The 26,008-nt window shown below is 43.6% G+C and overlaps 1 protein-coding gene across 1 annotated transcript in view; it reads right to left on the minus strand.

Annotated features, from left to right (window-relative positions):
• Positions 1-16,339: 16,339 nt before the first annotated feature.
• Positions 16,340-26,008, minus strand: part of TGFBR1 (transforming growth factor beta receptor 1) — a 48,730-nt gene continuing 39,061 nt past the window's right edge. The window contains exons 7-9 of the mRNA XM_054584621.1: positions 25,625-25,749; positions 24,396-24,526; positions 16,340-20,828 (exon numbers count right to left, since the gene is read on the minus strand). Of these exons, the coding sequence (XP_054440596.1) occupies positions 20,703-20,828; positions 24,396-24,526; positions 25,625-25,749 (382 nt within the window). The 3' untranslated portion in view covers positions 16,340-20,702. The remainder of the gene's footprint in view (positions 20,829-24,395; positions 24,527-25,624; positions 25,750-26,008) is intronic.

The raw sequence follows: 26,008 nt of genomic DNA on the forward strand, positions 1-26,008 counted from the left end.
TCCCTCTAGAATGAACTTCCCTTTTGAAATCTTGGTCCTGAGACCCTTTTTCCCTACAGTTCTGTAAATCTACATTCTTGTTGGAAACTACTGAGTGACTCCTGAGAAGAAGTGGATTGAATGGAAACTCCACCTCAAGAACTTCCTGTAAATCACCAATGAGACTTGCTGAAAAGGAAAGAAAGATGGTGCAATTGCAAAGAAAAGCAAGAAATAGGTATAATCAACAGTCAGAAGGATCCATGTGACTCACTCCAGTGATGGGTCAAAGGATAGAAGGGTCTCCTCTGCAGCTACATCCGCCCTCCCACTTGGTCGCCTCCCAGCCCTGGGGGCCCTTGGAGATTCGGTCTGTGATACTCCACCCTGTGAGATGCCCCTCCTGGCCCGGAGCTGGCCCTCATTTGCCACTTAGGCGCCTGCCAAAGGAGAAGCAGACCCACCAGAGTTTCTTTCTGCTTCTGGCCCTGTGGTCTCAGAAGCAACACAAAGGTCTTCAAACTTTCCCTCTCCTGTCTTTGGGAGCTTTTAGGGCAAAGAACTTTTTTCCAAGTTCAAACCTAGTGAGGCCGTGGCATCTTCTGAGAGCTAAAAACAGGAGACCCTCCTGGGAGAAGGAAGCAGCGTCCACCAAATGCCCGTCCGCTGACCAGTGCACGCTCACCACCGTTACCTTCCGTTCAGCCGCTTCTCATCATCCTCCTGACCTCTGAACCCGCCTCACTCACGCAGCCGCAGGCCCTCCGCAGGTTTCACCATTGTGCGTAATACAAACCTGCTCAAAGCGCCTGTTTTTTTCCAGTAATACAAGTGGCATGTGTGTGTCTTAACCCGAGCAGAAGCCATGTGTCACGCACTCTCCATCCGCAGTGCCTCCTGGTGACGGAATGAATGAACAAACGAATGAATGCTGAATAAATATTGGACGAACTACACACTTATAAACATGTACAAACTGTGTTACTCCCATAGGGAAGAAGTTTAAGGTGAAACTCACAGGGTTTCACTTGAGAATAATTGGACTCTTACTCCCTGATACTCTAAACAAAAACTACACTATTCTTTCCTGAATAGCTCCCAGATCATATCCTCTCCTTGTAAAGAAAACTATTCCCCTGAAAACTTCCTGAAATAGAAGAGGTGGGTGTCTGTAAAATGTCAAGTCAGTTTGTCAATATACTCACTGGGCTGCTGACCGGATGCCTTGTGTTTCATCTTCTGCATCCTTTGGCCAAATACACCAGCCAGTGCTCAATTCTCCAATTGACTGGATAGCTCAGGGAACAAACCCTCAAATCTGATTACAGGAAAATTCATTACTTGAAGTCCTCCCTTAGGGTTCAGAGCTCATAAAAGAAACCTCCAGAGGCCCCGGCTCAGGGGAGGAGAGGCCCCTGTGCTGTGAATCTGCAGATGGGCAATAATTAACCTGAACTAATTATGGCCAGGCCCCAGGTCAGCTGTCCCAGATCAAGGCTGCCTCCTGACAAGTGGGTTTGCAGAGGAAGAGCTTTTCACTCCAACACTAAAGGAACATTCAGCAGATTTTAACATAAAAGAGCTTCACTCAAACAGCATCCTCTACCAGGCAAAGATGGAAGAACCCGGGGGGGGGGGGGGGGGGGGGGTTGTTCCGAGTTGGGGCCCCAGTGAAGTGACTGTGTAGGGCCAATTCCCTGGCACCCAGCTCACAAGGTTCTTAAGGATTTTGAAACGAACACAACCACAGATATCAACACAGGAAGACAAACAGCAAGCTACAAAAGCTACATTTGATTTAACAAATTAAAAGATGACATGGAAAGATAAGGGGGTAAAAATGAATACTCCAGAAGAAAAAGAGTAAATTATAAGGAAGGATAGTTTGCCACAGAAACAACAGCTAGTCAACGCAAACAACACGGTTTTTGAAATGTTCTACCCCACTCTATTGATAAAAAGAAAGCAACAACGAGAGAACCTTTAGTCTTATGAGATGGGTAGTTTCTTCTGTTAATGGTAACATTTGTGTTCATAAGGCTGGTGAATTGGGCCCTTTTTACATTGTTAGTGGGAGTAAATAATGCAACTCTTGGAAGTCGATGGTAGAAGATAACAAAAGCCTGAAAATATGCATATCTTTTAATGTTTTGGCCTAAGAACTTTATCCTCAGGGCAGTGGCTCTCAAGCACAGGCCACGTTGCCACCCAGAGGACATTTGGCAGTTTGGAGACATTGACTGACAGGTATGGGGGGAGGGGTGTGCTCCTGGCGTCCAGTGAGTCAGAGGGCAGGGATGCTGCCAAACATCCGCGATGCACAGGACAGCCCTCCCTCCAGGTAAGAATTTTATTGGTCCTAAACATCAATAGTGTCGCTGCAGAGAAACCTTGCCTTAGGGGAGGAGGCCAGGGAAGTACACAGGGACAGAGATGCGAAGACATTCAGGGCAGCGTTGTAGAAAGGGCTGCAGCGTTTACAACAGTGCACATCGATAGGGGGGCGAGTTAAATAAACCACATTCCATCCTACACTAGAATCCCATCGAGCCACTAAAAATTACACAAATCTGTGTTTCTTGGCATGGAAATATAGCCATCACGTAGTGCTTAGTGAGATTAACCGGTTTCAGAATCACATGCCCAACATGATAAGGCTTTTGTGTGCAAATATGTATAGAAAAAAGTCTGAGCGTTTTTAACCACCATGTCACATATTTGATAGTGATTGTCTTTAGGTGGAAACATAATAGGTGATGTTAATTGCTTGTTTTTGGTTTAACGGTGTTTTTTATTTCCCTTCCAACAGCAGGCCAACGGGGACCTTGTAATATACTGTTTAAGACTGGAGCCAGGCACCGAGTGTCCCGGCTCTGCCCTTCCCAGTGATATGAAAAGAGAGCTCCGTGCCAGGGAGCCTGTACTCCCACACACCACCCAGCATCTGGGGCTGCCCCCTTAGGTGAATCCCAAACCCCATAAAGTCACCTGATGCCATGATGTCAATAGTTCCCTTTTCTCTTCCTCCAAATCACCCCCCAAAAACAGTTTTCATTGGAAGGGCTGCCCAAAGTAGTGGGAATAAGGCAGGAGCCCAAAGAGGGGAAATAGGAGAGGACGCGGAGAGGCTAAGCCCCCAAACGTAACCCTGAAAACAAGGGCCTCCCCTTGTGATGTGAAAACTGGAGCAGCTGGTTTATAGCAGGAAAGGAGGGTTGTGGGCTCGCAGGAGGATGTTTTCTGGACATCGTTTGGCTTTAAGAAGCAAGGTGGGGTGGGGCTAAATGAGAGATCACCCAAAAGAGCCACATTTGCAGGAAGCGGTCTTCCCTTGAAGCAACCGAGGAGCGTGGATTTGCCTGGCAAAAAGAAGCACCACCCCCGCGAAACAGCAAATAAAAACCAGCTTCTCCACTGGTTTGGGAGCATCAAAGGCTAAGCAAACTCCCGTACAATACCTTGTATCATTTCAAAACAAAACAGAACAAAACAAAACAAAACACACCACCACCTTGCCTGGGGACATGGTGGTGGAGCTATCAGACGTGCCTCCTGCCTCTGCAGAGCCCGCAATCTGGTTGAGGAGCCTCAAATAATTCCACAATGTGCAAATGCAATATGGTGGGTAAGACTTTGGACTTTGGAGGTGGTACCTAGCCCCTACTCCTCGGGGGGCTCTTTGCTCACCTGCCAAATGCAAAGCATGAGAGCACCTACGCTGCAGGGTTGTTGTGGGGTTTACCAAAGGTACTGCATGCAAGTACGTAGCAGAGCGCCCAGCACAAAGCAGGGGCTCCCTAGGTGTTTGCTATTGTTGTTATTAATACAACTGACATAATCCATAGCAGCAGCAGTAAGAGTATGATGAAGGGAAAACAAGTTTTAAGAACTCACAGTGGGGTGGGGCTGGGGGCTCTCACTGAGAGGTGGATCATGAAAGCTTCTCTGGCAAAGAGGTAGAGGAAACACCAAAGAACATAAGTCTCCAGGAATTTACAAATATTGTGGGGATGATTCGGATTCTGCGAGCGCGTGGCACTGGTATTATAGCCCAGCTTAGCTGGATCTCAGGGGCCAAGAGACCCCTGCCGCCACCTGAGCCCACTCGGATGCAGAAGGCCCCTGCCCCCACCCCACTCCGCCTCTGCTGACAGCAGGTGTGAGCAGCCTGGCAGGAGCTAATGAAATGTTTACTGAAAAGATTAGCTTGTCAGCGGAGCCTGGACAGATGGCTATTGATCCTCTGCTGTCTGTCATCCCTATTCCATCTGAGGCTGGGTGTGGGAGCAAGTTCCATCTGACCTAGAACTCAGGGCGGGGCCTCCGGCCCCAGGCACAGCGGCACACAGGAAGGGGTGTTTGCGATGTGAGAAAGCCTCTTAGGTCTGTGGTGTGGTCCGTGTGGTCCCTGAGGCCCTAGAGTCCCCCACCTCTGCTTTTGAGAGTTGTTCAGCTGTGGAATCATAGATAGAGCAAAACAAATACCAGACTGAAGTTCAAATCCTGCCTTTGTGATTTTGTGGCCTTGGACTCTGGGACACTCAATTTTTCTCACCTGTAAAATGGGACAATAATACCTATTTCATGGAAGTGTTTAAAGACAAATCAAGAAGTGAGTATCGAAGTTCTAAGAAACAATATTGTTGAAGGGATATTTGTTTGATTTTTTTTTTAAAGCGAGAAGATTGAGGCCAAGATGACAACTCTTGTCCTAGTCCATGAATTTTTCCGAGGTAAAACATAATGCCAGCTGGTGGTCTTGAGGCATCTGGCTTGTAGGGTGTTCTAAAAAGTGTGACCTTTGACATGTGGGTGATGCTGAGCCACTGAAGGGTGTGACTTGATAAAATATGAGGTTAGCAAGATCGCTCTGGCCGTAGGGAGGTAAGACTGCAATTTGTCACAGCTAATGTAATGGCAGTGGGAAGACAGGCTCCTTGGAGACTGAATGCATAGGGTTGAATGATTAATTGATTGATTGATAGGACATGAGAGATGGGGGAAGGGATGAGTCCTATGAGCATGGCAATACTTTCAAAGAGAAGGAATGTCCTAGGGCAGAGGCAGACAAGGGGAGGGTAATGAGCTCATTTTGAACGCAGTGAGCGTGAGATGCCGGTAACTCTCCAAGTGAGACGTCCGCCATGGGGCCGGACAGGCACCCGATGCTCAGGGGTCAGATCTGGATTCCATAGAGAAAGCCAGCCGCCTTCTTTTCCTTCTTCTCCATCATCATCATCATCATCATCATCATCATCATCATCATCATCAACTAGCTGGTAATGGAAACCACCAGAGTGGCTGGGGCTACCCACAGAGAAGGCACGAGGACAAAAGAAGGGGCCTGAAGGAACAGGCAGGAAGAGAAACCTCCCTGTAAAAGGGAGAGTGGTTTCTTGGAAGCCAAAGGAGAGTGACTCTCAGAAAGGAGGGCGAGAGTGATCGATAGAAAATTCTGCAACAAATTCCTATTTTAGTCCTGGCTGGTGTGGCTCTGGATTGAGTGCCGGCCTGGCCTGCGAAGCAAAGAGTCATTGGTTCGATTCCCAGTCAGGGCACATGCCTGGGTTGCAGGCCAGCTCCCCAGTGGGGGGCGTGTGAGAGGCAACCACACATTGATGTTTCTCTCCCTCTCTTTCTCCCTCCCCTCCCCTCTCTAAAAATAAATAAATAGCATCTTTTAAAAAATGAAAGAAAAATCATATTTTAAAATCCCCAAACCAAAAACATAATTCCTTGATTTAGTAACAAAGAGGTGCTTTTCAACTAGTGCAGATGGCCCTTTGGAGAAGCTGGCCATCAAAAGGGAAGAGAGAGGTGGGGAGGGCAGCTGGGGGGCGCTAGGGGGAGGGCAGGACCATGTTAGGATGAGAGTCACAGGAGAGCATCCCAACACGCAGGAAGAATCCAGGAGAGAGTGGAAGGGTCAAGTCAGGAGGGAGGGAGAGAGGAGCAAGCTCTCTGAGGAGGCACAGACTCAGAGCCCAGGCTGAGCACTCAGGGCATGTCTGTACCTAACGGGCAGCCCGGGACAGGGAGGCTGGAGGCTGAGTCTCAGAGCGAGGAAGGGAAGCTAAGCAGAACCCACTGAGCGGGGAGGGAGGTGATCAGGACAAGGATGGACGAGTTGGGGACTTAAGGCAAGTCAGGGAGCGGTGTGTCAGTCCCGGAATGGAATGGGAGAGAGCTGGCCGGGGCCACAGGGAAGGGCTGCCAGGCGGGTGGAGGCCCCTGACCGCGGCAGAGCTGCCTCCTGACCCTGTGACCCTGGGCATTTCTCCTCCTTTTTCTCAGCTTCCATTTCCCCATATAGACAGTAAGATTGTTTTTAGGAATTTCTAAGGACCCCAGGCAGCAAGGACTTCCTCAAAGTGCAGTTTTACTTAGGAGAGAATGTGCTTTTTATAACCTGAAGTGTTGGGGCAAGGTAGGGGTGGGGGGTCTGCGTGGGGGTGGGGGTGGGGGTGGGAGAGAGGCAGGGCGGAGCTCAGAAACACAAACACCCCTTAACAGCCGACATCTCAACAAGACCTGATTGCGCAGCAGTTCCTGTTAATTAATGGCTTCTTTTGAGGTTATTAAGTTAGACTGGGTAGGTGTGTGGCCTTTCTTTCTACTGCCCTTCCAATTAACAGGCACTTTGCTTGGTAAATGTTAATTTAGAGTAATTGGGCATTGAGAAGAGGGAAGTGCAGGCAGGGGAAAACAATGATCCCTCCACTGTAGGTTAATTGCTAGTAAGTGTTGTCCCGGCAGCCCTGGTCGCCAATGATTAATGGCCTTGGAGTCCAGACTGAAACCCCTGAGGGCTGGCAGAGGCCTCGGCAGGCTTAACCCCTTGGTGACAGAGATGAGGGCAGAGGAAAATCACAGGGGGTCTTCCTGGACCTATGAGCGAGACTTGTGCTGGGCTCCACCCTGTGTAACAGGCCAGTCGCATCTCCTCCTGCCTATGTTATGAGAGTCAGGTAGCCATCAGCATAATGTTGGCAAAAGTACGCCATTCCACCGATACGGAGGAGAGCTAAACGGACCAGTAGTTATCTGCTCTCTGTCAGTCACTTTTGGCTCAGTCAGCCTGTGCAGGTTGGTTGGATGTGTCAGCTCGGCCAGGAAGCAGTCCCCAGTTATTCACACGCTGATCTAAGTATTGCTGTGCAGGTGTTTTGTAGATGTGGTTCAGGTCGGTAACCGGTTGACTTTGAGTAAGGGAAATTACCCTTGGTAATGTGAGTGGGGCTGATTCAAAGAAGTTGAAAGGCATTAAGAGCACAGTTGAGGCTTCCCTGGAGAAGAAAAAAACTCCATATTAAGGAAAATTGGGAAGACACAAATTTCACAATACTCTGGTGACCGAGGCCCCACAGGAAGCAGGCCCGGACGCGCCTCTGCTTGTTTCTGTTTGCTCTGAGACAGGTCCCGTCCATCTCTTACACGAACCTCCCCCGCCCCCGCCCCCCCGCCCACCAACCTAGATGGATTCTTGGCTTCTCTCTTCTTTTCAGGAAGGGCAGAAAGTTCGGAGGAGATGCTGTGCAATCTCCAGTGCTTTCTCTCGCAAGGTCAGTTCAGGGCACTGGAACCCACCATGGGGACACGGCAGTGGGGGAGGGGAAGGCAGGCAGAGAGAAAAGAGACCATTCAAGAAGGCTTTCAACGATCAGCTGCATTCTTCAGCTGAGATATCTACATCCAAGGTGCCCGTAGTTAGCACCAGGCTGGGGACACACTGCGCACCCACCCCGGGTACTAACTCGAGGTGTGAGGAGACACCAGAAAGATACAAGATGGGAAAAGAATGGATTTACTAGAACTTCTCACAAGGAGATTATGCTGTGTGACTGTAACATTTCAATAAATCTCCTTTTAGGGGGGAAGGAGAATTGAATCCTTTGAGAGGCTTGGTCTGGGTAAGAAACTGTCTCAGGGTGGAGTGGGTTGGGTTTTGTTTTCAATAGGGGCCGGCGCACACATTTGGAGGCAGAGCTCAGTCGGCCAGCACAGAAGAGAAGCTGAGCTGAGGCTAGCCTCTTCTTTAGAAAATAGCTGCGTGGTACAGCACCATCAGGGTAAAAACGGAGCGGGGGCTACATGCATGTGTGGGTGTGTGTTCATGTGTATGTATGCGAGCACTCAGGCATATCCCTCTGTATGTGTTCATTTATGCAGGAAATAGCCCTGGAAGGATCCAATAACCTGTTCTCATTAGTTACCTCCAGGGAAGAGACCTGAGTAGCCCAGGGATTACATCAGGTGGAGACAGGATACGCTGCTGTAAGAAGTGGTCCTGGAATATAAGGATGAAACAAGATAGCATTTCATTTCTCTCACACACAGGGCTGGTATAATGGCGATGAAGCATCAGGGATCCAGGCTCCTTCTGTGTTGTCATCAACCATCCCTACAGTGTTCCCTTCCTCAGCACAGACAAGGATGGCTTCCCTTGTCCCCCCTCCTGCCAGTGCACTCCAGCCAATAGGAAAGGGGGAGCCCAGGAAGCCGAGGCTCATCCTTGCCCTCTAGAGGTTGAGCAGGCTGCCTCTGCTCACCTACCACTGGCCAGGATGCGATCACCTGGCCACACCGAGGAAGTGTCCTCCTTAGCTGAGCAGTCATGGGCCCATGAAAATTTGGGGCTTTCTTTCTAAAGGAATAGGAGAATAGCTATAAGGGGACAACTAGTAGTCTTTATCTAGAATAGGATAAAAGGGATATTTTCACTTTATCGATCTGTCTTATACCTTTTGAACCACATGAATTAAGAAAAAAAAATTTAAGTTTAAAAATATGCTGTACTGGAAGTCACAAATTGAGTACATGCATGCACCTCTCCACTCTATCACAGGCCCATTAGAATAAAATATAAGGGTTTTTAAAAAAAATTTTAATTAAATCATATCAGTGCTAGAAAACAAGAGAAGGGGCCAGTAGATCAGAAAGTCTAAGAAAATATGGGAAGCTAGAAAGTAGATGGGATCAGATTGAGAAAGACCAAAGCTAAATCACAGCCCCAAATGCCAGCACTAAGAACTTCCCTTCCCTAGGTAACTCCAGAAAAACTCCAAACTCAAAGCCAAGTAACAACAAGCAAGAGTAGGCCATAGGGCAATCATCAGAATAACTGAGCAAAGAATATTTGTACATCCACAGTGACTGGGCCAGTCGGGCTCCCACATTTTCCCTCCTCTTATCCCTTAACATACCCTCAACCCATAAGGGGCCACTTTGCCCAGGACCCAAAAATTATTCTCCAAAAAATATGGGTAATCTCTCTAGGAAGAGATCCTAATATGGGCGTGGAAACTCAAGAAAGAAGTCAAATAGAGCTTGCAATTGCTCTAGACATTCACAGCAGACATGTGTGGCTCAAGTGGAAAGCATAGCGAAGTGCTCTAGTCCGTTATAGAAACCTCTCCTTACATCCGCAGGTGGCAAGTGTGGGCCTCCCCAGGGTGCAATCCAGAGGTAAGTCTGCTAACGACAGGCTCAACAGCCTATAGGAGCCTGTAGCCAGCCTTCACCCTCGAGGGGGGATGCCTCTTCGGAAAACAGGCCTTGCCACCTATTACATATTAATTTACATATTAATTTAGTCCTTCATTTATGATAGTGGGTGAGCAGCCCTGGGTGGCCACACATTTGGGGAAAACCAGTAGCCTGAAAAAAGTAAATAATGATGAATAAATAAAAAGAGCCATCCTAGAAAAACAAGACACAGTAAGGAATATTCAAGAAGAAAACTCTGAGTATCTTTGGAGGGATGTGAGAGTCTGTTAAGCCTCTGAAACAAGGGCTAGCTGCCATTAAAAAGAGAACCACCATGAATTAATTTCAAGACATCAAGAAATCACTTCTGGAAATTTAAGATGATTGTCAGAATTAAAAGAAAACATTCAGAAGGAAACAGAAAGCAAACAAAAGGAATAATAGAATGGCTAAGATTAAAAATCAGACCTGTTATCTGGAAGTCAGTGAAATCTCCTAAAACACAGGGAAACCACAAAGCAGTGAAAAACAAAAGAAAAGTCCAGAAACAGAGCAAAGATCCAAGAGGTTAACACCCATTCATTCAACAGGAGTTTGAGAACGAACGAAGAGAAGGGGTTAGAAACATTTTCTGAGCTACGGGGAAACACACATCGCCAGATAAACCAGGTACCAGGCAGGATAAATAAAAAACAAGGTCCATACCTAGACGCTTGTAGAGATTGCAGAACCCCAGGGACAATGAGAATCTTAAAAAGCTTCCAGGAAGGGAGGGGAAAAATAGGTCAACTACAAAGTAATTAGACTCTGACTGACATGACTTCCCAGCAGAAATACTTTTAAACCCTGCCTTTAAAATTCCAACCATCTAATCTGGAATAGGAATTTGAGCCTAAGTTACACTCCAGGCCAAACCAGCAATCAGTAAGGGGGGCGATATTTTCAGCTATGCCGAGAAAGCAGTGCCCTCACATTTACAAATGTACTTGAGCAGAGCACAAGGAACCTAAGAACAAGATTTCAAGAAACATGAAATTAAAACAAACAAATAAAAACCAGCAGTAGCTGAGCAAAAGTGAGGAAAATAAAAATGAAATTAAAAGACAGCTTTGAACCTTGACAATTGTGGGGTAGAGGTTTAAGCACATGGGATTGTCTTTCTTTCTGTATCATGACCACATTTTGTTTTGCAGTCATTAGTATTTCCATAACCACAATTACGGTAAATGCTATTTTTATAAGGTTTAGGTGTTCAGAAGTTTGCCTAGAAAACTTGACTATAGTTTTGGAACAGAATATAGAGATCGTAAACCGTGAAAGTAGGAAGAACGTAGATCGTATATGTCGCCACGGAGGAACGCATGTGATGGAGAGCAGCTTAGGGAAGTTGCAGGACATGAATTGTATGACCTTGTTCACTTATGTTATATGTATGTTTCATGTGCAGAGTAAAACAGCTAGAAAACTTTCATTCACTTTTATTTTCTATGCTTCCATTTCTTTTTTACAAGTATGATAACTGTGGTAATTAAAAAACTTGAACTAGAATACTAGTTTAAAGATTTACTTATTTATTAGCCTGCTGAGGAGATGCAGGGTTTTGGCAAGGCCCTGAACAATAAACGGATTGAGTTTACATTTTGTGAAATCCATAATATCAAGCTAGACAAAAACCTCGGCTGTTCTAAATCTTATAAAAAAAAAACAAACACCATCAAACAACAAACACCATGCCCCGCCCCCCCCAAAATCAATGAAAGATCAACACTGCCATCTACTGAGGACTTCTTGGAGGATAGACTGAGTTGGGAAGGCTTTCTGTTCCATTTTATAACATTGCCTTTTGAGACCAGCACAGACCTCAAATCTGGTTTATCTTCTGCCAGCAGCAGGGATTACTAGCTATATACATAAGAAATCAGAGAGATGCTTGGGAAAGCACGGGCAACAGTTTAAGACGTGGAGTTTGTTGACCCTAGACAAGGCCTAAGGACTGACCCAAGGGACATGGTCTCAAATTTCCAACACAGCTGAAGTGGGGCAAAGGCTTGGCATGTGGGACCAATGACTGGGTGATAGGGTACTGGAAAGCCTTCTAGTAAGTTTTGCTTTCCAAAAATGATTTGTCCCATGAAATAGTGAACACACCTCTGGTCTCTGAAAATGAAGGAACAGGCAATGTAACCCTCTATCCAGGAAGTCCCAGAATGTCTGTGTTTCTGAGGAGTCAGGTTACAAGGCCGTGGCATTCAACTAATATTTTGAAATGACTCAAATATAGCCGAGGCACCAGAGTCGGAAAGGAACGAAGCTGAATCTGATGTGCCATCCTGTCATACCCAACCTGTTTTAAACAAGCACAGGTTTGCTTATCACACTTATCCATCCTTAGGACACACTCCTTAAAACCCCACCCAGGCCCTCCCTGAAATCTAATAAACCGAACTCTTGTTCCTTTTTAAAGGTTGAAAATATTAACATCCCAGTAAGATCAAAGCAGACTCCATTCACTTACTGGTTTAAAACACACACACACACACACACACACACACACACACACACACACACACACACAAAGCAAAAAAAAAAAAAAATAAAATATATATATATATATATATATATATATATATATATATATTAGAATTACACATTTAGTAGAACTGAAGACTTCCAAAACTGTCTGGTTCACTAAGCTCTAACTGGGCCGAGGTCTGGAATGCTGTATTTAAGAATTCTCAATGTTTTACTCTGGCTGGTGTGGCTCAGTGGATTGAGTGCTGGCCTGTGAACTAAAGGGTTGCTGGTTTGATTCCCAGTCAGGGCACATGCCTGGGATGTGGGCCAGGTCCCCAGGAGGGAGCTCACGAGAGGCAATCACACATTGATGTTTCTCTCCTTTACCCTCTCTCTAAACATAAATAAGTAAAAATCTTTTTTTAAAAAAGAATTCTCAATGTTTTAATTTGGAAGGATAGTGTAAGAAATAGAAAGAGTTGAATGATATGTACAGGATTTGTTATATAGTCAATGCTTAATATTTATTGAAAATGTAAATCATGTTCTCTCACATTAAGTAATTTCAATCCTAAAGGCCCATACATGTGTCTTACTACAAGTGCTGGGAAAAACAAAAAGGACGCATGAGCATGAGAGATGGGAGTATAAAGGGACTACATGGTAAGGGAAAAAAATACAATTAAAAAAATATAAGGTGCTGGGCTCTAAAGAGAACTCTTTTAAAAAAAAATTAAGTATGAGATAAATACAAACTAATAAAAGGACAATAGATGCAGTAGGTGGAATAAGTAAAAAGAGAATCAATAGGGAAGCCAGAGATTGGTGGGCAGAGAATGAAGACATGAAACAGTCTCCGAGACAAGGGAAGGCGGGCGGGGGGAGGGGGGTTCGGCACTGACGTCCTTTTGTAGAAAGCTTGCAGGCCCTCCATTTGGAGAGCCTCAGGGTGAAAGACTTTGGCCCCATAAACACCCAGCTCTGTAGCTGCATCCTATCACATCAGTTCCTGTTCATTTAGGAGTCCTTCAACGGGATGATCATTCACTCAACAACCTCTTCTTGGGGACCTGATCTGAGCCAACCCTGGGCTACGCAAGAGGGTCACAGAAATGAGTGAGAGGTGGTCCCTACTTTGGCTTATTCATTTCCAGCTGCAGAGGCAGGCCTTAGAACCAGTGAAGGACACAGAAGTTATGGAAGGGCTTAAAGGGAAGCATGCGGCCAACAGGAGAGGCTTCAAAGAGCTACACAGAGACATGGTATCGTGCATCTGACAGGGCACTCCAGGCAGGCCACTCTCTCTAGAAGAGAAGGGACCAGCAGGGTAGCATCCACATAACTCTTGGAGCCTATCTGATTAGTTCTTCCAGGAGGTGTTTAGAAAGGCTTTCGAGGTGAAGAGTCCTAAAAACCTCTAAGGGGGTTAAAATCGGAATGAAGCATAATTAGAGGCTGTGCTAAAGTGATTGGGAAACACTGCTGGGGATCAGTGATCTAGATAGGCAGGATGCATGAAGGGTGGAGGGAATGACTTCTGAGCAGATCCTTGGGGATGATGCAAGTAAGCAAGGGTGGGGGTGGGGGGGTGCAGGTCCCACAGCCAGCAGATCTCGAGCCAAGGGGCCGGAGGTGTGCTGGGAACCCACGGAGAGAGATTCAATGTGACGGGCAAAAAAAAAAAAAGTGTGTTGGGTGGGAGGAGTGGCAGACGTGAGGCCTTTTTTAACTTAAAATACATATTGAGGTATAATTTACATACTATACAATTCACCCATTGTGTATGTACAATGAATGATTCAGTAAATTGATAGTTCTGCATCCATCACCAAAAACCCAGTTTTAGGACATTTTCATCGTCCTCCCAAGTTCCCTGTGCCTGTTTGCAGTTTTTCCATCAGGCTGATTTTGCTTTAGCATGAAGGTTTGGAAGTTCATCCATGTTGCAACACATACTAGTAAGTAGTCCATCCCTTCTTATTGCTGAATAGTAAACCACTGAATAAATCAATGTAACACCTTCAAAAAACAAGTTCACCAGCGAGTGGACAGTACCATTGCTCCCGCGTTAGACCATGACGGGCAGGGCTGCTGTGAACACTCACCTTCAATTCTCCTTGGGATGTACGTTTCCATTTTTCTTGCATTAAGGTTGCCATATTTAGCAAGTTAAAATGCAGGACTCCCAGTTAAGTCTGAATTTCAGATAAAAACTTTCTAGTATATCCCATGTAATATTTGAGATATACTTACGCTAAAAATTTACTTCTCTCAAATCTAAATTTTACTGGGCACCCTGTGTTTTTACCTGGCAACCCCATTGTGTGCAGATCTATAGAAATGGAATTGCCAGGTCACATGGTAGGTTTGTATTTAACTTTTTAAGAAACTGCCCATCCGTTTCTCAAAGGGACTGAACCACTTTACACCTCAGAAATACTCAGAATGAAGATTCCAAGGTTTTTCTCATCCTCACCAACACTTGGTATGGTTTTTTATGGCCATTCTAGTGGATATGGAGTGATTTTTCATTGTGGTTTTAATTTCACCGATAGTCTTTAAGAAGTTGTGTTTATTAGCCATTTGTCTTGAAAAACTGCCCATCGAATCTTTCGGCCATTTTTCCATTGGATTGCTTGTCTTACGATGTTTTTTATGCAAGTTGTTTATCAGATGTATGATATGTAAAGTCTGTCTTTAGCTCATGTCTGAACAGTGATTTTTAAAGCCCAGATTTTAATTTTGATGAAGTCTAATTTATCAAATTTTTAAATGGATTTTGCTTTTGGTGTCACATTGAACTCTCTGCCTAACCCAAGGTCATGGAGATTCCTTCCCCCCCCCCCTTTTTTAACCACATTCTTCTTTTATTTTTGCCTTCATTTTTGCAAGGTAGTTGTACCTAAATTTTATAATGCTCCCCAGTCTCTGAAGCTTCCTGAAGGTTCATTGGTCTTGAGTCGGAGATCCGAAGCAGGCTTTGAGGTCAGAAGCAGGAATATCAGACAGGCTAGGGTCCACTGCGGAGAGAGGACATTCACTCCCAAACTCGCAGACCCCAAGTCTGAGTCACAACCCCAGGATGCTCAGCCCTTCCGAGCTCACAACAGGAGCTTCCAGGGAGAAGGCACCTTGCCTACACTCCTGTGAGACCGACAGTTGGAAAAGGAAGATCTGCATTTGGCACAGAAAACTCTGCTACGATTGCACCCAGACTCCCTGTTCAGGAACCAGAAGGAAGTGCAGCTGCAGGTCACCCAGAGTGTATTCTACTTGTAGTGCTTGTAATTGAATTGCTCTAGCCTGCTTCAGATCCAAGTAGGTCAGCTACATATTGAGAACACTCAACTCCAACTTCCTAGGTTCTTTTCTCCTTTTTCCTGCTATGAGGAGAGAGAGATGTTGGAGGTCTCACTATCCTCGAAACATAGGTGAACACTAAGACTGACTCTGGGACTTGGCCAGCTGTCATCGATCTCCCAAGCTACACAGCCTCCCAAATTAGAATTCCCTGGGGTACATGCTGAGCTCCACCTTCTAGGGGAAAGCTCACAGGGAAAACGGGCAGAGGGAGAAGAGGCTGCCCCTGACCCTCCAAGCAAAACCTGCCCTTTCTGGCCTCACCCTCTATCAAATCCACACCCAGTTCCCCTTCAGGCATTCCCTAAAGGAAGGATTGCCAGGCTCCTCTCAGTCCCGGGTACCCTCCTTAGGGCACCTTCCAATTGGCCAACATTCACCCTAGTTGCAAAAATCAGCTAAGATATGTAAATAAAGGCATTTGGACAAAACGCAAATGCTAGGTTAGTGCATTTACTCCCAAATTCATTGAGTGCCCACATCTACTCCAGCGTGAGTCCAACAACCACCTGATTCTTCCAGGGTCTCAGGAGTGCCAAGCAGCAGTTCTAACTTTATTTCTTGTTGATGCCCATAACCTTTCCCATATAGTTTTTCCCTTTTAAAACGTCTAACATTGCCAAGTAGTCTTATCAACTCATGCCTCCCTCTAAATGTAGAACTGGACCTCCCTGCACACCATCTATTCCAATATTAAGACCCCTAGTGTTTAAGAGCTGCCTCCCACAATATGTGCACATTTTATTACGGATCCGCACCAATACTCCCTTTTATCTCCTATTTTTATCTCCCTTCAACTGTTATCTTTGGAGAGAAACACTGATCAGTTGCCTTTTGTATGTGCCCTGACCAGGGATCAAACCCACAATCCTGGTGTGCGCCCTGACCAGGAACTGAACCAGTGACCGTTTGTTTTGTGGGACGACGCCTGAGCAACAGAGCCACACCAGTCTGGGCTATAGCAACTACATTTCATAAAAGCACAGCTCACTCTGATATACACACTTTATTTTAAATTACGCCACTAGTACTTGGAGGGAAAAGTAATTTATTTGCATTGTTTTCATTTTTCTACTGTAGTGTTAGGACTTGACATAAGTATCACTCTTCTACTTCCTATTTACAGTTCATTCAGAATATTACTACAAATACAATATACATATTTTAAAAACTTATGGGGAACTGCAGTTTTTGTTTCTCCTCTTTACAGGTTTCTCAAAATCATTCAACTTACAGGAAACTTTATACGGACATTTTCTGTACACATCTAAAAAGGCAGAGATTATGCTGATAAAGCCAAAAGGATTTTGCACAAATACAATACAGAAAATAAAGTATAGATGATGTTATTTGGGGTAAAAATATAAACAATACAGTACCATTTGAGTAATGTAGCAACATAATATTCATACTTTACAGAAATAAAACTGCAAACCTGGAGAATGCTCTGACAAATATTAAACATATATATACAATGAGGTAAATGTACCTTGGTCTCTTGAGAGGTAATTGAAGTTTAAAGCAATTGATATTTTGAAGCATCTCCTTGACATATAAAGAAATATCAAACACCCCATTCTATTGGCACAATGTGAAAAAGGGATATCAAAACATGGTTCATGATATTCATTCACAAATCTTGTTAAAAAATAAAAACAAATTCACTGAAGTTCTTTTTAAGCTTTAAGAAACAGGTTGAATGTTATTAACCACCTTTTTAAAGTTCATAATTACAAATAGGATTGCATAATGGGACTGAAAAGTTTAAATGTAGTGACAATCTTCAGAGGGTCCCCGAGGCCCAGCACTCCTAGACAGAGGGCCCTGGGTGTCCCGGCGGTCTAAAATAGACACAAGAAGCGGCAGTACGTATCCAGAGCTATTCTTACGGATCTCAGAACGGTAAGAATTGATATTTTTTGCCAAGTTGTAACAGAACCATAATTTGCAATCTCCAGCATCTTGCAGCCAGAACACCACCACGTTCAAGAAACTAAAAACCAGCTGACTTACAATCACTCTTTCAGTGCAAGGATAAAAGTAAACTTTTGATATTACATGCTTAATGGGATACTGATTTTGTTGTACATTTTAATCAGCACTTTGCCATTTTGTTTTACAAAATATTCTATGCGTTCTCAGGTGTAGAGAAAACAATGGTAGTTCGTGCATAAACTGCAAAATGGCCAAGTGACCACTTACGGTTTGTAGTAAGAACTGAACTTTAAAATTCTTGACAGCCATGGCACGTACACCGACTCAAGGCACTTCTTGAGCACTATTATTACAGCAGAATTACAGGCTCAGCTCTTTGGGCCTTACCCTGTCCTATAGTGGGCACAGCTGGCGACTGCTGCGGGCACATCGCCCACGGCCACAGCTGCCAGTTATCAGCCAAGGCTGAAGCCAATGAAGGGCAGCCAGCAGGGCCATCCCCTGCCCAATCTCTAAACTTGGAGACCCCTCCCAGCAGCATTCAGTGAATCAAGGAAATGAAAGCATGTCCCACACTTTCCATGGACCACTTTGCTCTAGATATGAAAGGCAGCTGTTTGGTCAAAAGACTGTTGGGGCGAGGGCGACGGAGGGAGGGGACGGTTGTCAAGGCTGTGGTCTCTGAGTCAGGGATCAGCAGGAAGGCAGGCTGGGAGAAATGGCTGAAATTATTAAAGGAAGGAGCAGGGGCATCTGTGCCCAACTAGGTCAGACTTCCCTGGTCCCATTCCGCCGGTGTAGTGACAAAATGGACACGGACAGGTAATGTACCTGAAGGTGTACCTTGGAAGGTGGGCGTCTGAAGGTAGGCAATAGAAACAAAGGCCTGAGTTTCCAAATGACAAAATTAATACTCTAGTCAAATTTAACTGTGGCTGATCTATTTCATCTTTTAAATTACTTTCATTTTCAGTATTAGCCAGTTGAATTTTATCAAACTGTCATTAGCCAAAATAGGAATTAGCTGCAGTAATATGTAAACCCAATTTAGAACTAAATCCAACTTTTAAAAAAATTCCCTGATTCATCAAAAGTGCATTTTATTCACTTAAGAAAGGTATAGCTGTAACTCAATCTTTGATTTAATGAAGAACATCTTTAGCAAAAACTGATTACCCTATATGAAACTGAGAAATCATGTATCACAACTTTAAATCAGACGAGAACTTTTGGTATGTTCTTAAAATTATATAAAAATAGTTTTAGTGATAAAATGCATTGGTCCCCTGGATTTCATAAAGATCTGGTAGGCTTAGAAATGGCAAAGAAAAATAAAAAGAGCGCCTAATCACAGAGCTAGAGATTTTTAAACAAGAAATATAACACAATTATAAAAACAAACCTCTCAAACTCATATATTTGCTTTGATGAAATCACGGTAACAACAGAAAAAAACTCAAATTTGGAGTCAAAATATTAACCTCTAAGCACATTTTCCCCAGGATGTTTTAAACACATGAAATTGACACTAAATTCCTATGTAATGCTATTCTTTCTAAAATTACTTTGGTTTTAAGACCAAAAGAGTCTTTCAAATTTATTCTATGAATAAAAGATAAGACATTATCAGAATGCAGCTCAGTCGGCGTAAATGGCCACTATCTCTCACTGACCTAAACGCTGTAAAGGTTATTCTGCCCCTTGCATTGGGAAATCGATAGCACTATGAAGTCAGTGTCTTGCCTCATAACTTAGACAGTTTGCCCCCCCGCAACCCCCCTGGAATAAGATCACAGTGATAAAGAAAACTTCAAAAACTGTGTAAGCCCTGCAAAGAGATTTAGCACTGGAAGTAAAAACCGGTCATTATAAGCTAGTTTCAACTTAATGTGAGAAGACCATAACCAGTTTATTTGAAACATTTAATCTGACCAAAAACACCTGTAAATGGAGAATCTATACTCAGAATATGCTTTAGCTACCACTCTCGCAAGTATCAAGAGTGTACTGAGTCTATTATATAACCATGTAAATTAAGCAGTTAAAATATCTGCACACAGAAGGAAAGACGGAATTAAAAGCTGCCTTCTTCAAAATGTAGTGAGACCTCAAAACCACGCCAAATCTAACCCTAGTTACAGAGACAGAAAACCCACTGGACAATGACTCCTACATGACAAATGTGACTCTCTTGCACACCTGTTGTCTACTCCAATTATTAACTACCTTTACCCTCCTAGAAAAAGGCCTATCATTTAACATTAACCATACTCTAGCTTTAAACATAATTCATTTCTTAAAAAAATAACACTGTCTTTGATCAGATAAAGAACAAATGGCTTACAGAATGCCACACAGCTTTTCACAAGCAGCTAGACAAATTTTCCCTTTTAGAAAAATTAGTCTGTATGCTCCAATTTTAAATTAAAGTACTAGAAGCATCTTGAGTGCCACTCGATGTTTTTTATAGTATACTGAGACGACACAACTAAAATGCAACAACTTGATGTGAGACTATTCAAACATGACCATGATAACAATTTACCGATTAATGCCACTTCGTTTCTTTAGTGGTTTAAGCACATTCTGGTAGAAGAAAGGCATTTTCAAAATGGAACACCCAATGACATACCACAAAACCTCTTCCAAAAAAACAAAACAGAAAAAGTCTGGGTTACCAGGTAAATAAACTTTTTGAATTGAAACACTACAGGTTTTAACAAGCACAGGCTTTAAGCAATTCTACTCGTTTCCATTAGAAAGACACAGAAGTGGCACTTACTGGTATAGTACAATCCCATTTTGAAGGCATGTAATGTTCTGAATATGTGAAAGAACAATAATAGTATACAAAACACAATTGCATAAATTATGTTCCTCACTACTATATGAGGTCGTTTTTAGACTCAAGATAAGAGTTTTATAAACGTTACTTTTAAGATCCTGAAATTTATAGAACAGTACATTCAAAGTCTGAATCAAAGAAACTCTTTAGTGGTTCAGAATCCTCTGAGAATGTACTAACCAGGAGTAAATCACTTTCTTTAAAACTAGGAAATGCTTCGTATAACTCAGCGATCCAGCTCCTTTACCCTTAAGATGATCTTCAGCACAGCAGAGTTACCTAAAGTTAAGACCAGCAATCATCTTTAAAAAAAAGTTTTGTATTAATAAAAAATAAGGTAGACTACACAACATTTTTCAACTGTCCTGGGAAAGAAGAGTTCATAGTGCACAGAAAGGACCCACACAGCTGTTTCCTGGGTCCAAAGAAATCCTGGGAAGTTTTAAATTGACCTTATTACACACTGTTGCAAAAGGAAGCGATATCCTTCTATTCCCTCTCAGTGAGGTAGAACAATTGACCTCCCCAATTAGAACCCAGGAGCAGATCTGAAGAAGAGTAGAGTTCAGGCAAAGCCGCAGAATTACATTTTGATGCCCTCCTGTTGACTGAGTTGTGACAAAGTTTTCTTAATCCGCAAAGCTGTAAGCCTAGCTGCTCCATTGGCATACCAACATTCTCTCATAATTTTAGCCATTACTCTCAAGGCCTACAAGAAAATACAGAAAAAAAAATATTATAATTAATGCATGAACCACTTTCCATTGATCTGGATAAGAATATTTACCTGAAAGTTTTCTTTCTAAATGATGTATATACAAGTTTTGTGTTTGAGCACAACTGTGATACCATGTGACTAGAAATAACCTAAACTCCCATCAATAAGGTACTGGTGCCAGCAGCTGGAAGGCAGAAAAGACGTAGTGACTTACTCAGCAGACCTGAATAAGCCAAATCCTGAACCAGAGCTGTGCAAGGCAAAGAAGGAACTTGACTCACACTGAAACACCACTTCAGCTGAGGAATTCACTGTGTCAGGTACCTCTAGGATGAAGTTTAGGCAAAAAATAGAAGCATCAGCCAAAAGAACTGGAACCCCAAACACCTGCCCCTCCCCTACCCCAGCAATAGACTAGAGGTTTGTATCTGAGAGGGTAAAACAGAAGTTTCTGACTTGGGGAACATAGAGGAGAAAGTTCCGTACTGACAACACACTAAATGCTAAGGCCGTAGGCTCTCTCCTCAAAACACAGGCAGCAGCAACATGTACACACTCCTCCAGGCAAGTGACTAGAAGAGTCTTCCCTGGGGGGTGTCAGCTGCCCCAGAGGAAAGACCTGAAGGGACTGGCATCAGTGGTTCCCCAGGAAGCAACCCTGCCAGACCACGTTCAAGGTCAGTCAGAAAGCTCCATTCACCTACACGGAGCTCCCTGTGAGCTTTCCATGTCCTGTGTTCAAAAGACAGTCTGAGTTTGATCAGACATTTGGGAAAAGTAGATAAAATGAGAAGCTGACACAAACAGAGAAAAAGCAATTTGGAGAAAATGGACACTGTACACAGAGAAAAAATATCATTAACATTCTCAAAGAGAGCAAAGAAAATATGGTATTGGATTTATCACTGATAGTTTTTTGTTTCTTGTTTGACCTTGACAAAACTTTACAGAAGTGGGAGATAAATCTGATTTTTAAAAAAAAACAAAACTGATAAACCTTTAAACCTCTCAGAAGTAGAGGAAAAGAAACAGAAATGGGTAACAGGATAGAAAACATAAGCAAATTGGAAGGAGGTATAACACTGATAATCAGAGTTGAAAAAAGAGAGGAAAATGAAAGTGAACAAATCAAAAGAAATATTTCAAAACACTTCCGCGAAATGAACATTTGTTTCCAGATTAAAAAGGATAACGTGCCCATCACAGACATATATTCATTCAACAAATATTTATTGAGTGCCTACCAAGTACCAGATGCCATCCTAGGTGCTGGGGACACAGCAGTAGACAAACAGAAAAAAATCTCTGCCCTCATAAAGCTTACATTCTAGAGCAGCAGCCCCCAACATTTTTGGCACCAGGGACCAGTTTCCTGGAAGACAGTTTTTCCACAGACTGGAGGGGGCGTGACAGGAGGTAGAACTCAGGCGGTAACGTGAACCAAGCTGCGCTCGCTGGCCCACCGCCGTGCGGCCCAGGCTGCGGGGGTGCGGGGGGACGCCAGGCCACAGACCGCTAGAGGTCTGCGGCCTGGGCTTGGGGGCCCCTGCTCCAGAGGACTAAAGCATAAAATCGGTGAGGAAGCAAACCGCATCGACTGTCAGCGGTTAAGTGCTAAGAAGAATCATCATTTAGGGGAGGAGATAAAAAGTGCTAGGCAAGGACGGTTTTTTAAATAGATGGAGAGAGTCTCACTGACAAGGTAACATCCGAGCAGAGGCCTGAAGGAGGGGAGGAATCAGCACACCAAGAAGCAGGAAGATGTGAGACCCAGGAAGGACTCACCGCAAAAGGGGCAAAGGGAATCCCAGGACGAGAGGCGAGGGATATCCCAAGACGAAAGCTGTACAGCTGGCTAGAGAGGAACGAGTCTAGACTAGAAAAGGTCAGAAGGTTCTGTAAGGCACTTGAGTCAGTTTCATATTCTTTTTTTAAAAAAATTTTTTTGAGAGCAGATTTATAAAACCCTAGGTAAGTGAAAAAATGAATTAGTGATGAGTATATACAAAACAAAAAAGAGAAAAAACAGAAGTGACAGCGATGGCATTACTTTGGAGTAATATGACAGTAACTGCAAGCTGCATGTATGCTCTTAATGTTAACCGCTGACTTTTCCTCATGCTTAAAGAAGCCATCTATCTGTTCAAGAATAATCTGCTCTAATTATTGAGTGAGTGCATAAATACTCAAGTTTTTACTCTGCAGTATTAAGAGCAAATTCTTAGAGACAAAAATCTAGCCCAATTTCCTTTACTCTTTGCACACATGAGATGTACTGTATCTGGGACTAACTACATGATTTTGTTGGAGGCAGCTAACGAGCTCTCTTGATGTCAAAGGTTCTACTGAGTCCTATGTTATTTTTATTTCTTTTATTCTCTCCCAAGGACACTCTTTCATTGCTTCTAGACAGAGAGAAAAGGAGAGAAAACCATCAACGTGAGACAGAAGCATCAATTAGTTGCCTCAGGCACACGCCTCGACCGGGGATCACGACCAGGGATCACACAAGACCAGACCAAAGACTGTACAAGCCCAGACCAGGCAGGAGGGGGCGGGGACCAAACCTGTAACCTAGGTACGTGCCCTGATTGGGAATCGAACCCTCAACCTTTTTGTTGCAAGACTACGCTCCAACCACTGGACCACACTGGCCAGGGCTGAGTTCTACATTATTTTAAGAGGTAAAACCAACTACTTAGTGGCTAGCTTTTTATTTCCCTCAAAGTGCAAAACTAAATCTGGAAGGAAATGGCTCTGCCTCACCAGTATTATAATTAGTAACACCTGGCAATTAAAGACAGACTACATAAAATTTGTTTGAAAAATTCTTTAAATTTATAACTACAAAAACATTTCTAAAACTTTTTGTAAGAGCTGGGGTTGAGAAGCTCAGACACTGCTGGGAAGCATTTCCCCCAAATTCCTGGTGAATGATCATACGGGCAAGCAGAAGAGTAAGATATAAAATCTGAACCCTCTTCATAATCATCTTACTCAAGCCCCTCATTTAACAGAATGTCCTGTCACAGAACTGAAGTGAATTACCCAAATGTCACCCTGAAATAGCATCCAGGCTTGGTCTGGAAGGCAGGTCTCCCAGTTTCCGCCAGCACCCACCCCGATCCGCGGGGCTGCTCTGACGGAAGGGGGGCGTTCATTTAAAAAGCGGGGGCTTTCGTTATTGGCAGACCCACACACTGTTCTGATGGCCGCTGCCAATACTCCATGGCCCTTTCAATGTGAAAAATCATTCCATTACTAGCACCCTGTTAGCATCCGATGAATATGCTGTCAGCCATCTCTGTTCATACAGAGACAGTATTATAAACTGAGATATTAATAACGTCCGCTAAATCCTAATTGCTATCTGCTTTATGATCTTAGCTAAACATGAACATGAAAAACAAATTATTGGGATTTTTTTCCTCACTGGTTTAATTGCCATGAAAAAGAGAGAAAAGGGAATTCTTGTCTCTGTTAATCTTAAAGAAAAGTAGCAAATTCCCACTAAGCAGAAGCAGTTTAGAAAACTGCATAGTATCTAGAAATACTCACTTCACAGCTCTGCCATCTGTTTGGAATATTTGGCCTCAACTTCTGTTCACAAACGACCTTTCTCATTTCTTCAACTGATGGGTCGGAGGGTACAAGATCATAGTAAGGCAGCTGGTAATCTTCATGAATTCCTACATTGATTAAAGAAAAGAAAGAAAAAAGAAAACCTATTTTAAAGAATTTACTCAGATAATGCCAGACCATTCTTTGGCCAAACGGGAAAGGAACACTTGAGCGTCATATTCCGGGGTCCCATGACTAAATTAGGGAAGTGGAACGGGGCTCACAGCTTGTTCTATCTCATCCATGTCTGTATCAACAACCCACCTCCCGGAGTTGGTTCTGGGCCCACACCTTGAAAGTAAATATTACTGTGGGAAGACAAAGGTTGTTTTTAATGATGGTGAACCAGGAGCTGGGAGGACTAGGTTTACATTTCCCCCTAGAACTCTAATGTGCAAGGAATGAGTTTTTATTCTGTGAGTGCACAGCCTCTCATCTTGGCATGGGAATACACCTTCTATCACTGAGCTGTGAGTCCTGCAAGACAAGTCTGAGGAGCAAACACCTTCCTCTACTTGCCTCTGTCAATAACCTGTCCCCTTTGTCACAATATAGGGACATACTCTGCCCCCCACAGCCTCAAAAACCTGAGACCATAGTCTCAGCCAAACGTGGGCCCCCAAGAATAAGAGCATTTCTCAAGGAAACATCCAAAGTGCTCAATCTAAAACTAAATTTAAAAGTTAAAACAAACTTACTTTAAAATGTAATGTAATGGCTGTGTGATTGTACAGTACTCTGCATTTCTAATTTCCAAGTTGGAGAAAATAACCACAATCTTGGTGAGGGGGGGAGGGGGCAGGTGGGGGAGGATCAGTTTGACCCAGGTCCATGTTAGAAACAGCTTCCGAGTGGCCACCGAAGTAGTCACCCATTCTAAATAACTGTATTTCAAGATAGCAAAGGTTAGTTTCTGATGCTTGCCAAGATCCAAGTGGAAACAGAAGAAGAACACACTAGGGTAAAGCTGTACATTGGAATAAAGCATGTCACGCCATTTTTCCTCACTATAGGTTTTAGCTCCTTTATGTTCTTTGGCGCTCTCATGATCACCCGGTGAAGATCATTTCAGAATGTTGATGTGTATAATTTTATTCAATGAAAGGGAAGGCAATTCTGTTAACTTTGTTCACGATAAACTGTTGAGGAAAGGGGGAGAAACTTACCACCAATGGAACATCTTCGGGCTATTTCCCAGAACACTAAGCCCATTGCATAGATGTCAGCGCGCTTGAAGGATTCAAAGTGTTTCATATTTATGGAATCATCTAGAACTTCAGGGGCCATGTACCTAAAAAAGAAGCCAGCATTTTATTTTATTGAATGGTGGCCATATGACTATTGAACTCTTTTACCCCTGAGAATTAAAAATAAAAAAAAAAATCAATATTAAGACTTTTGTCCTCTTTTAGCATGGTTCTGCTTTTTTTAAATGACTCATACTTCTTATAGAAATTTTCCCAAAGTACATAAAGTACAAAGTGAAAAATCATTCCATTATTAGCACCCTGTTAGCATCCGATGAATATGCTGTCAGCCATCTCTGTTCA

Source organism: Pteronotus mesoamericanus, unplaced genomic scaffold, assembly GCF_021234165.1.
Source record: "Pteronotus mesoamericanus isolate MK-2021 breed Mesoamerican mustached bat unplaced genomic scaffold, CSHL_Meso_final contig_78, whole genome shotgun sequence".
Classification (NCBI taxonomy): Eukaryota; Metazoa; Chordata; class Mammalia; order Chiroptera; family Mormoopidae; genus Pteronotus; species Pteronotus mesoamericanus.